The 13,113-nt window shown below is 38.5% G+C and overlaps 1 protein-coding gene across 3 annotated transcripts in view; it reads right to left on the bottom strand.

Moving 5' to 3' along the window:
- kay (transcription factor kayak) overlaps positions 1-13,113 on the bottom strand; it is a 35,232-nt gene that overhangs the window by 9,100 nt on the left and 13,019 nt on the right. Inside the window, exon 1 of one of the 3 annotated variants that reach the window (XM_069125574.1) lies at positions 1,120-1,607. The exons of the other annotated variants lie outside the window; for them this stretch is intronic. Within the exon in view, the coding sequence (XP_068981675.1) occupies positions 1,120-1,188 (69 nt within the window). The 5' untranslated portion in view covers positions 1,189-1,607. Of the gene's footprint in view, positions 1-1,119; positions 1,608-13,113 lie in introns of those variants that run through there. 3 annotated transcript variants of the gene reach the window in all.

Raw genomic sequence — 13,113 nt, 5'->3', positions numbered from 1 at the left:
CGGCTCGATAGTGTGGCATTCGCGTGTCGAATAGACTTTCTCCTTCAAGTTCATCCGTCGCGACCGCCATGTTGTTTCTTTTTTCGCGCATCTCTCCTTCCTTTCCCGCGTTCGTGTTCGCGTCAGAATCGCGTTTGTGCTCGCGTCAGAACCGCGCGCGCGTGCCTCGAAAGGAACGCGATGAAATGTGGATACGTTGTTCCTCGCCAATTTACAATTCTTTCCAAATTCGAGTCGACTTCATTTGGCTCGTTCGACTCGAACCGTGCACCACAGCGTGAATGAAACACTATTTCGGAGACCTGCCAAGTGGTGTGTTTATTTTAGACGGTTGCTTTCGAAGCCCCTCGAGGTCCTTTAGACATTAGACTGTTTTCTTCAAACAGAATGCTACTTTGTGAGAAGGAACAATGTAATCGAACGTGATCTATCCGACAACGATAGGCAGTAGACACGTTATCCTCTAGTAGATCCGTTCAAAAGCGTATTGTACCATCTTTTAAGCGATTTTCTAAATTTAGACTCGCTGCTTTCACACGCGGCCTGACCGTTTGTGAATTAAACAGACTCTTTTTTCGCTCTATGCGGTTAAATACACGCGCTCCTCTTATCGCGACAAGTTTCTAAACAACGAGACAACTCGTATGGTTTTAAGTATGTCACGATATATGACTTAACTAAGTACACGATTTCAATGTTTCTAGATTTTTGTCAAGCTTCCTACTTAGAGGACATGTGGACCCGAACGCGGTAGCGACTGTTTAATGCCTGGATCTATTTACTGGTGTAGGGTAGAAGATACAGCTTTAGTCGAGTATCCGTCTCTTTCAAAATAAATCTAGCAGCTGCTTCAACAAGTCTCGCTTAATGACACCGTCATTTGTTTGGTCGTAAACAAAAACAGCATATACTTGACAACGCTAGATAGGTTATGTGTCTATGTTAGGTTATGGTTAAAACCACACTAATCACTGTAAATCCCATATCTTAGACATTGTTACTAGTTTTTCGATGAAAAAGGGTTTGCCCCCAAAACATTGAGAACAATTTTACGTCGTACAGTATGAAAGAATAAAAGTGGACGATTTTGTAAAAATCTGCAACATGTATGGGGATTACCTGCTGATAAAGCAGTTCCTGCGCGAGGATATTAGCTATGTCGACTGGATCCATGGCGGTGGCTGCCATAGTTCGTGGTATCGGTTAATTCGTTCAGTTATTCGTTTCGTCGTCGATAGAAATAAATAAATAAAATTAATAAAAAATCACGTGAGAGGAGAAGGAAAGGGAGACGTTTTTATAGGAAATACAGGAAGCAGGGTCGAAAGGAAAGTACGAGCGAACTCGTTTTCGTCGAGGGTTAACGAAAAAGAATCTAGGGGCTTAATGTAAGAAAAAAGTAATTTCAGTCGATCGTTCGTTCGTGAGAGATCGTTTGGACGTCGGTGTGCGCCTCCCCTCCCCTCAATCTCTTTCTCCCTCTGTTCTGTTTTACACTCTCGATTCTCCTCCCTCGTACACGCTCTTCTTCTCACTTCTTGAAAGAGTTCGTCACCACTGCGTCCTCCACCGACGCCTCTCTTACACTGAGCCTGCCGATGCCGTTCTGCTCTTCGTGGCCATACGCGACGAGGAAACCTAATCTAAAAATAACCTTCGAATTTCGAGTATGTGCGCTTGACAGAAAGAGACGACGAGAAAGAGAGAGCCAGAGGAGAAAAAGGTGGGAGAGATTTCCGCGCCCTTCTTTAAATTTGCAACATGCTATTGATGAGCTTTCTCGTTATTTCCCGTATGTAGCTAAATAAAAATAATTTTTCAAAAATTCACAACGGATTAAATTAGGTTCTTTTATAGATAATTTAATGAAACTATTTTCTAAGAACTTTTTTTACAAACTAATTTTTAGCCAAGACTATCAGAACTGAATGATTCGGTTGATATTGGAGTTGCCTATCAAGTTAGAGACCGGGTTCAAATCCCCGTCGTTGGATTTTAATTTTTCCCTTTAAATATCATATTTATGTCCATAGCGTCTTATGACTCGTGAAAGTGTTCGAAGGCAAGCCTTTGGTAGTTAATGCAAGTGTGTAGCCAAAGTTTATGACCGAAGAGATAAGAAAGGGGTGCCTTTACGACTTTCTCCATTGTTCCCCGCTCGCCAACAGTGACATTCTTTCGGAATCGCGTAATGGTCCGAAGTTTCCAACTTAACGCTCCTACCGATTTATCTGTAGCCACTGCGTTCCAAAAGATTTATACTAATGCGACGAAACCTTTACTAACTGCGAAAATATCAAGTATCGGCACACGCTATCTTTGAAATCGCTAATGGTCTAAGAAATTTGCATATTCGTTCTAAAAATATAAATATTCGAATTAACTTTATTTTATGAATAAAATATCATTAGTAACATATATATAGAATTAGAGTAAAATATACTGATATATTACTGATATATAAAATTAGAATAAGGTATAATCAGTAACATAAAATTTTATTACTTTGGATACGTTACCAGGTTTGAAGTTAGTTAATGGCGTTACCAACAGACAAGTTAATACTCGCGAGCACGAAACAAATTGAAAACAGCCGTAACACCAAATACCAGCTGATACTTGAGAGCTTATTCGCAGTAGAGCAGTGGTTTTTCCCAGCATCTCCGAAATTCCCAATTGCGCGTCCGCCTGGAGGATCTTAATTAACCCGAGTTCTAAGTTTAAACACCTGTGGAGCGTCGTTTGTCGTCGACGCCGGTCTCCCCGCGATTCGTCGTCTTGGAAAGGGGCCAAGAGGTCTCTTCGTAGAATTCTCGACCCAACCGAGAAACATTCCAATCCCGAAAACTTCACGAAAATTTCGTACTAGTTGTTTCATCGAACTAATCGATTTCTCGACTTCATAATGTAATCTCTGTTAAGTAAGATTTCCCGGAATAAGCTTTTTACTCGTTATATTGGAATTGGTTGGATGCGATAGTGAAACGCATGTTTGGACGATATTATCGTTTATCGCGTGAATCGTTTCCAGGATGTGGCTTCCTTCGTACATCGCTTCGTTAAAGATGCGTACACAGCGCCACCATAGCCGCAGCTTTTTCCTTTAGTTCTGAAAATATGTTTGTGCACATGGTCACCTGACAAGCGTCTGGAACTATATCAACGACGATTACCATGACGATTAAAATGTCGAAATGTGAATGTATTTGTCATTTCCGTCGTGTTATTGGTGGTATTTTTCTGTGACGTTGGTGAAAATATGGCGATTAGCAGTTACTGTTTACGACAAAGCAAGTCGACTGGTTATTTAAAAGGAGTATTTTAACGCGTCTGTCGTGACCACGCGAGGAGGAGAAGAGAGATGACGATAATTAGAATACGCTACCCGCTACGCGGTAGCGGAAAACCTGTTCTCTTTTGCGTCATTCGGAAATAAACGTGTCCCAACCAGTCACGAAGTGGCTCGTGAACACGAGATGGACATTCAAAACCAGCTTATCTCCGCGACTTGATACGAAAACATGTGTGCCAGCCAGATTTCAATAAACAATCTCCGGTGTTTTATCAGCCAGTAGTGCTCGGAATTTTTAAACACAAAACACCATGCAACACTGCCCGTAGTATCTTATTATGTTACCCATAAATAGAGATCATCGTGTAACGAAAACATTTCTTCTAGTTGACTCTTCAAAAGTCGCATTAAAAACACCAGCTTAAAAATATTTATCTTTTGATCTATGAAAATAAATATTCCCAAATAATTGAATGACTTGAAAAATGGTAATAGATTTTTGTCGAGATGAATAAAATTTTTGCAGAAATAAACATTTCCGCGAAATACACTGAGCTCTTCGTTATAACCTATTATCTATATTAATCTAACTATAGCAACCCTCCCCGGATACCTCAATGCCTTCCCTTCCGCCCACGCGTCAATTTCAAATTCCAGGAACTGCCAGCATATTTCCCGGCCCCGATAAGAACACGGAGGGCGTCCAATTAACAGGAAACTAGCGGATCTGAACCATTCGACTGTTCGCCGGAACGACAAATTTGCATCGAACGTTCCGTGAGATCGCTTACCTCATTTCAATACAATTTTACATTAACTAGATGTTTCATCTAGTCAAACTAGACGCGGAACAAATAGGAAACGATTTGATTTTGCGTAAGAAGATCGTGGTCAAAGATTGACTAATCAGAGGTCCATTTGCATCGATTATTACCGACTGACGATATATTTTCTCAAATGGATATTTTTTATTTACGTAATAACATAGGGATCGATTCATTGTAAGACCGGTACAAGGTAAACATAGCGTGTGTTTGAGCGATCTTTGGTATCTGTTCTGAATTCTATTTCGCTTTTTTGTTTTCACGATCAGATGCTGCAGGCCCGTTTACATTGGCTAATTATGCGACGATGAGACCGAAACGCTCTCGCACGTGGCGTCTCAAAACAAAATGAACACGGTGCACAAACGGTCGGGACATAACGGACGGAGCAACGATTTTTCCACGAAAACCTTTCTGCGGAGGGCATTGAAATGTCAGGCCAAGATCATCGGAGCGCTCAACTCAGCTCCGTGGGCGACTCAAGGACGCGTTCCCGGCCAAACAAATTGCGACGGCGATTCTTCTACGATTGAACAATGTAGTTATCGTTATTTTTTTCCCGGCTAATTACAGGTTTCGGCGGAAGAACGATTTCTCCGCATTACGTTTGCTAGTAACGCAATCTAACGATAATTTGTTTAATCTCGTAGTTTCTCTCTATTATTCTCTATGCTATCTGGTAGACGACCAATGAGCGATAAGCACCAACAATACGAAACGGCGCAGATAGAATAAAATACGCGATAGTTCGTATACAACGATACGGATGCAATTATCTAGCTTAATCGAACGTGTAAATAACATTTGTTACATATATGGTTGAGAATGCGTTCCAATTTCTAATCATGTTTTAATCCCCCTTCGATGGACCAATTGTTACGTGTTTCGCATAATCTATCGTTCGTTATTGCTATGTTCCCGGCGTATGTGCACGGACATGTTTCTTTTTTTCTCTCGTTCTGCGTGGCCGTTACGCGACGGTTGCTATTACGTGGTAAATAATAACGCAATTACGTCGTTGGTACGCGGACCGAGAGGCGTTATCGTGGTACGAAACGAAAAAAAGACATGGCAGACTGCTGCACGACATGGACACGCGGCCTTGGATAACAAAGGAAATCGTTTTTACTTTTCGAGTCCTTTCTAAATGTAAAAAAGAAGAAAAGAAAAAAAACACATTACAACACGCTCGATTTAAAAGACTCCAATTGTTTAAACTGAATTTAGATTTGAAAGTACGAATTCGAAATGAAATTCAACTTTTAAAATTCAGATTCATATTCGAATTTAGGAATTGAAGCATAAGTTCGAATTCCAAAATTCAATTGCAAGTTCAAATTTAGATTCAAATCTAAATTTAACTGAAGTTAAAATGTTGTTGATTCACTTATGCAATGCAAAATATGCAAAACTAGTTTCTCGTTTCACGTTCTCATATAAGGAAACGATACATGAAAAGAAGTGAGAAGAATAATTCCGCGTAGAGGTTAGGAAACTCTTTGCTCCGGGTACTCGTCCCGAATCACAATCTCCTTTATTCCAGTCCTCTTCGGAAACAGAAAACTTAATAGCGGAATAATTTTCTAATCATTTATTCCGTTTGCTTCGCTGTTTTTCATCTACGAGCTCGATAGGGAAACAATAGTAATACTATGCGCAAATTACACGGAATTCTAAAACCAGAAGTTATCTACATACGAATATGCAAAATATAACTTACAGATGTAAGTTTTCCACTATTGGAACGTAATTCCCATGAATTAACTAAAACAATCTATTTATCGTGTTTCTATTTTCATTGTAAAAATTATAATACACCAGCTTTTATATATATATATGTATATATATATACACACATACACATTAACAAATAAATAAAATTTAGGCAGGAAAAATCTCAAAAGAGCATCATCTTGTTTTATACGACTACGTAAATACATACGTGGCTTAATCAGTGCCACGAATCCGAACTACATGCTACAATATCCAATTAGTAGCGCAAGAATAACGCAATTACAGATATCAACTTGATCTATTAACCGAGTCGCTCTTTAATCAGAAGTTTCTATAATCACGAAATTAGAAGTACGCGAAGACAAATCAATTGCAATTGGGTGGATGTTAATGCCTGTAAATGTATGATATGATACATTATTAACAAAAATAGACGTTAAAAATCCTTACATAAACATAATATTATACCCAGGAGATTATCAATACCAGTTACGTCTTTCCTAGTTAACAGATTAAAAATTAGATACAAATTTTCCGTAACGAAGAGAACGAGTGGTCGAGGCGTTTAAATTTAACCGAGGCTAATGGAAAGCTCGTGAAAAATCGGACCGTTTGCAGTGAGGAATATATCTCTCCCCCGACAATCCGACACATATAGAAACGTTAGAGGAAGCGGACGCTAAAAAGCGCGATCCGGCGCAAACATCGATGCACCGTCAGCTCTGGACAAAGAACAAAGAATGTAAACACGATAACACGCGGCGATCGACTGCGCGCTCGCAACTTTCCCCGTTTGTTACGCTTTTTTACCGTTGTGTGCTATACCATGTAAGTTACATAACAAACAAGTTCATTTTCTATGCTGTAGACTGTAGACATTCGTTGGTTCCTATCGAAAAGATAGGAAAATGGGATAGGTGTTTTTATAGTGTTACTCAGTCGCATAAATATTTGTAAAACATTATAACAAATTCTATACAAATTTTCAAATGACTCGCGCATTTATCTTGGTATTTGTATATTATCGATAAGATCTTGAAATGTTAATACTTGTAATATATCGCATATAAGATAATATAATATATTAGTACTTTTTAGTAACTTATGTTGCAAATTATTTTACTGATAGAATACAATCGTATAGAGAATAGAACATAGGATTTATTACAATATATATACATAGTTTACCGTGTTATGAAATCTTATATCAGTTAATTATTATATGGGTACGATTCCATACAATATCAAGACGCTATCTATAGTAAAATAGCGAAAATAAAATCGCGTGAGACCGTTAAAATGACGTTTACGCGTTATTCGGTAATTACGAAAGGGAAACACGTACGGTATTTCCGGGAACATTATCGACTCGGGACGTCAAGGTTTCGAGTTCGAGTCCCGACTACTAGCCGATTCGTGAAAGCTTACTTATATGTACGTGGGAAGAGGCACGTGCACGAAGCCAACTGTGACGAGTCTAAAGTGCATCGAGCGAAAGAAAACAAAAAGCACAAGCACCGGCTATCAGCCAGGAAACGAGATAACGATGCTATTAGAAAAGAAAATATCCAGCTACCATCCTTTGTTCGATGTCCATAAATACTTCGAATCCACGATCGGGTCCGCGATTCTTTTTCTTTCGCTTTTTGTCATTTAGCCTCGAGCTCTTATCGCAGGATTCATAATCGTTCCTTGCATGCATCAACAATAACGTAACGTTACGGCTGTCACGCTTACAGGACACGCTTAAAAAGTTGACCACTGGTAAACGCACCAAAAATGGCAATGAATTTTTAAAAGCGTGAACTCACCTCGAATCCTCGGCTCCTCGCGACCTCGTGCCTGTTCACGAAATCTATATCGACTATGCGTACTAAAATAACACAGTCGATGTACAGAAACAATTTCTCGTTTACAGACAGAACAACGTCGATTATTCTGTGAAATCGATTTCGATCTGAACTCTTGAATTCGAAGAATCGTTACGAGATCAACGGAATGCCAGCGTTCATTGAAATCGTCGAGAGAAAAAAAAAGATAACGAGGAAAAGAGAGACGTACGAAACCTCGCTGAACAACCGCGCGCAACGGCAGTCGTAATGACACTGACAGTGCTTCTACTGCTTCTGTCATCGCGCTATCACCACATGGTCGCCTGGTCGGGCTCGGCCTCGCAGCTTCGGCTATCTTCGGATATGCTCGACTCTTTTCTCGAGAGGATACGCCAGCAACACAAGTGCACGTGAAACACCCGAAGGAGAGATGAGAGAATCCTCGTGGATAAAAACACAGAAAAAGAGACTACAGCCACACGAGGGAAGAGGTTGCATTAGCCGGGATAAGAGATGACTTCATTCCGGCCACCGAAACGCGATCGAGAGATGGTTCTCTCTCAAACACGGGGAGAAATCGCAGAAATCTTTCAATCACGCTAAGCCATCGTGTTTCAAGGTTTTTTTGGGGGGGAATTTCGGGGAAGTGTAGCCGTTCAGGAATACTTGGCATTTCCAAGTACCTCACGAGAGTAAAGTTTCAGCGCGACTGCTAGAGTTCGATTGTCGGAATCGTATCTTGCGTAACACAGGTTTCTCTTTTGTAATATTAAAATATATACGTATATCTATGTATATAATTATCATAAATCGAATAAAATTGGGACCAATAGATAAAAAATAAATATATGTAATAATATATTGTGTAATATTTATGCGACAGGACTAAACGTTTTAGACGTATTAAACATCAAAGTATATTAACCATATCGCAAGTGACATATCAACAACGCTCGTCGTTATCGAAAGCGGAAATCTCGGGATTTTTCCGAACGGCATAAAAGGAACGCGAATGGCTATCGCTTTCAAGTCACGTGGCCCCTTTCATCATGCTAGGAAAAGACTCGATCGATCGACATCGATAGACTACGCGAACGATCCACGGGATTTACATAAATGCATCAAGTGCATACGCGCATGTATTAACAGCGTCCGCAGACATCTGATTACTAAATAGGCGCCGACTGCGTATGAGTCACGAGGATTCGATAGCACAAATCACAGAATCATCGTACCAGGAAAATCGAAATCGAGCACGTGTCGTTGCGTCATACTCGAGGACCTCTTCCGGTTCAAAACGCGACTTCTACGAATTATTCCATAAATATAGAACATCGCCGACTCGATTTTTATCGCTCCTGGGACCGTTATTTTTCGTCGATACTTTCCATCGCCTTGAAAGTCCCGCTCGAAAGACACGTGACGCGATCGCGTTCCGAGAAGTTTTACCGAAACAGAAATATCATTTTTCTTCCTCATACCTATATAGCAGTGCAAGTGAACGTTTTCACTAAACTTTACTAGAGTATACTAAATATACTAGAATTGTGTTTAACTTCGTGTTCTACACGAGAAAGAGGGGATTATTCATTTCCAAGATCGGTTTCTTAAGTCGGTTATCTTGTTGGTGGAAGCCTGTGGATGGCTTCCGTATGGTAAACCGTTCCTGTGGTAAATCTTCCTCTAGGAAATCAGTGGTGTTTTCATAAAAAACTGTAACGATAGCGACCAAAATGTTAATATATTATGAAATGAAATATAACTAAAATTATATAAAGTTATATATAATTTAATTAAAAGGATATAATTAAAATTATATATAATTTAATTAAAAGCATATAATTAAAATTACATATAATTTAAGTAAAGCATATAATTAAAATATATTAACTCATGTCGTCAGCGTTGCTCTAGTTTAATATTTGATACTAACGTATAATATTTGATAATTATGAAAGAATTTCAAGAATTTATATAATATTCTGTTTCGTCGTTATTGCTTCCATAGACCTATTTATCACACACCCAAATTTAACATACCCAAATCACTACAATTTTGTAAAGTTCAATGAAATTGAAGTATTTATTACATTTTGATAAACCGTTTTCTTTCCGAACACGTAAAAGTTTCTTTTATATCTGAAATTACATAACAAACATTGTGTAGACTATAATTTTTGACAAGAAATAAGTTAAATCTAATTGTTCTATCTTTTCTGTATTCCACAGTACGAAGGCGATAAAATTCGAATAATTTCCTGTTTAAGGTACAACGATGTAATGATCTAATGTACTCGACTTAATTATACCCCAATGATCCATAAAATTTGCTAACTTTCCATCAAGCGTATACAGATAGGTGCACACGTAGAAAAATGAAAAATGCATAAGCCAAGCCATAAAGCTGCATACTCTTCTTTCACATCTCATTTAAGTCCGGCCCAACGTAGCCAGCCTCTCTTCAGACAGCATCTAGGGCTCTTAATTGAAGTCTGGCCTTTCCTGAGTCTCGATTAACGATTACCATTGAGAACAGTGCTTCGTTGTTGGTCGCACGCCGCCTTTTCCACGAGTAACGCGCACCCTTTACAATCGTTTCTCAAACAAACACGCTTGAATCTACGTTTGAAACAATTCATTATGCGAGAGCACACGAAGGGACTTAGAATTATATTTCTTAGGTTCTTTCATTATAACGGAGAGATATTATAGAGATTTATAGAATTATGTTCGCTAGGTGCTTCAGTTAGGATTACATTAGAAATGTATAGAATCATATTTTCTATAAATACCTTGTTAAAATTATATTACAGATTTATAGAATTGTATTTTCTAGATTCTATGGCTAGAATTATATTAGAATCATATTCTTACGAAACAACTGTATCCGATCGCAAATGATCCAATGGATGCAACACGAGTTAACTAGAAGTTCGAATATAGCGAACAGAACATTTTTATTATTAAAAGAGCCTGGTAAATCAAAAGCCTGAATAATCGACGTTCTACTGTATCCAGAACACGAAGAATCCACGCGACGTTCCTTCCGCATGCCCTTGACAAACACCATGTATCACATTCGTTATACGGCACAAAGTACTTGGACTGGTCTGTCAGTAGTCGATAAAACGACGTAGATAAGAACAAAGTGCTCTGACTGACTGTTTTTAGCACCGCACTCCGGACAAAGCCGAAGAATGAGAAGCAAGAAGCGATGCGATGGTGGTCCCTCAAGAGCATGCTTTACGTTCAGAGGTGAACGACACGACGGAGAACGGGCTTTCCCGGGGTAATTTTGGAAATTCCCTGCACGTCACGTCCCTGTCCTTATTCGTGCTCGCGTTCACATGATATCGTACTAGTTTTATCGCGGTAATGAGAATCGCTTTTACGGATGTGCTTCATATAAGTCAGTTCTATCGCTGATCGTTAATAAAGTTGCTATAGAACGTTCTTTTGGTGTGTTTCGTCTTTCTGTATTTCAATTATGAAACTGGATAATAAGAAGGGTTACATTGTGAAAAAATCAAAACGATAGATCTTTAACCTCTTAAGAGAGTTCGTTAAATTACAGAAAAACGCGTTAACACGGAACACTTGTATATAGATATTCAATTTTTTTTAGCCATACTGCGTATTATATTGTAAAATTACTTTGTGAAACTATATCGAAATATAATTTTTGGGGAAAGATACTTTTATTTTTTCACGATTACCAAAATTGTACCTCCGGAAGTGGGCCGTGTCCTTTCAGAAGATATGCATACTATGGAAGATAACCTCAAAATTCTAACGCGTAGTTTTGTACTTATAACTGGACATTACATATACAAAATTTTAAAAAGCTATGTAACACTGTACAAGTGAAATTTTATATTATCATTTAACAAATATGGATGAATAATATTACAAAGGCAGTACTCGAGAAGTTAAAGTTCTTCTGAAGAAAAAAAAGATCTGTTATTGTCGTACCATTTTATCGTTGTCATACAAAATTATTTATTGTTGAACTTTTATAAATTTCTTCAATTAAATATTAATTCTCTTTTCTAAATCTTTAACAGTACATAACATTATTAACAGTACGATATGGAACAATTTGTCACGAGATAAACGCATCTAAAAGGATTAAGCCCCATTCTCAATTTGTAAATGTTAATGTCGTCTTTATCCGGCAATCATGTAATCGATCTCTCGTGACGCAGAACAACGATTCTTGCGAAACTGACGATTCATCCTCAAAGATGTTTAATCGCCTACTTTTCGCCAAGAATGATTCATTAACTTATATTCATCGGTACATAATTGCTACTTTCTAAGCAAAACTTGCAATTACATTAAAAATTTTAGCGAAATATCAAATTCGCTCACATTTCTGCTTAACTTTTGCGGAATTTTCTAATGTTTATCATCTAGGTTCAAATTTCTCAAGAATCGCTGATTCAGCGACGAGACAAGGCTCTTCAACGTTCTTATTACAATGGCTGGTATAGTTGTTAAATCCAAGTACAACATTTTGAATGATTTAGCAGAAAAGTGGCTCGTGATCACGCGAGGAGTAGTTCGATAATTGCAAGGTTGCTCGCCTGTAATGCACCACACTCGAGCCTTTATTAATTCAATGTTCAAATAGTAAGAACTGCATTATCAGATCAAAACTTTAATTTGCGCGATAAAGTTCAATCTATCCTTTCGAACCATACTCGAATTAAAAAAATTGGAGGTATATATATATATATCTTTTCTGAAATTATGCTCAAATTAAATAAATAAAAAAATTATTCAATATTTGACGTTATACGCAAATTAAGAAAACAAGAAAAGTATCCAATGTAGATACCTTCTAAATTGATGCTTCGATTAAAACGAAATAAGCAACTTTTACAATTACACTAAAATCGCAGAAAGTCAAAGTAAAAGAATTAATTAAAGATAAAAACCATACCTATTATACCTATCATTATCCCTCGGGAGTTGCAATTTTTCTCTCCCTAGAGATAAAAGAAAGGAAAAAAAGAAGAAGATTAAGCAACTTCATCTTTACTCCATCTTCACCATCTTCCTCGACTACTTACACAAAATGGCTACCCTTTTACCGCGCTAATTCGCCTGCCGCTTACATGTACACAAAGCCAAAGAACGGTCAGCGGGATAATGTTACGCACGCGCACGTCGTGAGGACGTTAAGGACGAAGGACGGAGAGTACGAGGAGGTCGGCAACGCGATCGTAAGGGGGGAAAAAAGGAACACGGGCGTAAAAGAAAACGCTCCGAGGGCAGAACGGTCCGTGAATTCCTGACCAGTGACGCAATCGTTCAGGCATTTCCGACTGGTTGCACTTCGGCGTTCTCCGATGAGAATACCTACATAATCGCGCGCATAATGCCGGGCTACGTGTGGACCTCCACACGCACATCTTTTCCCATCCAT

The sequence above is a fragment of the Bombus flavifrons genome, chromosome 13, assembly GCF_040668555.2.
Source record: "Bombus flavifrons isolate JBK064 chromosome 13, iyBomFlav1_principal, whole genome shotgun sequence".
NCBI lineage: Eukaryota > Metazoa > Arthropoda > Insecta > Hymenoptera > Apidae > Bombus > Bombus flavifrons.
This window is presented reverse-complemented; position numbering and strand designations above follow the sequence as displayed.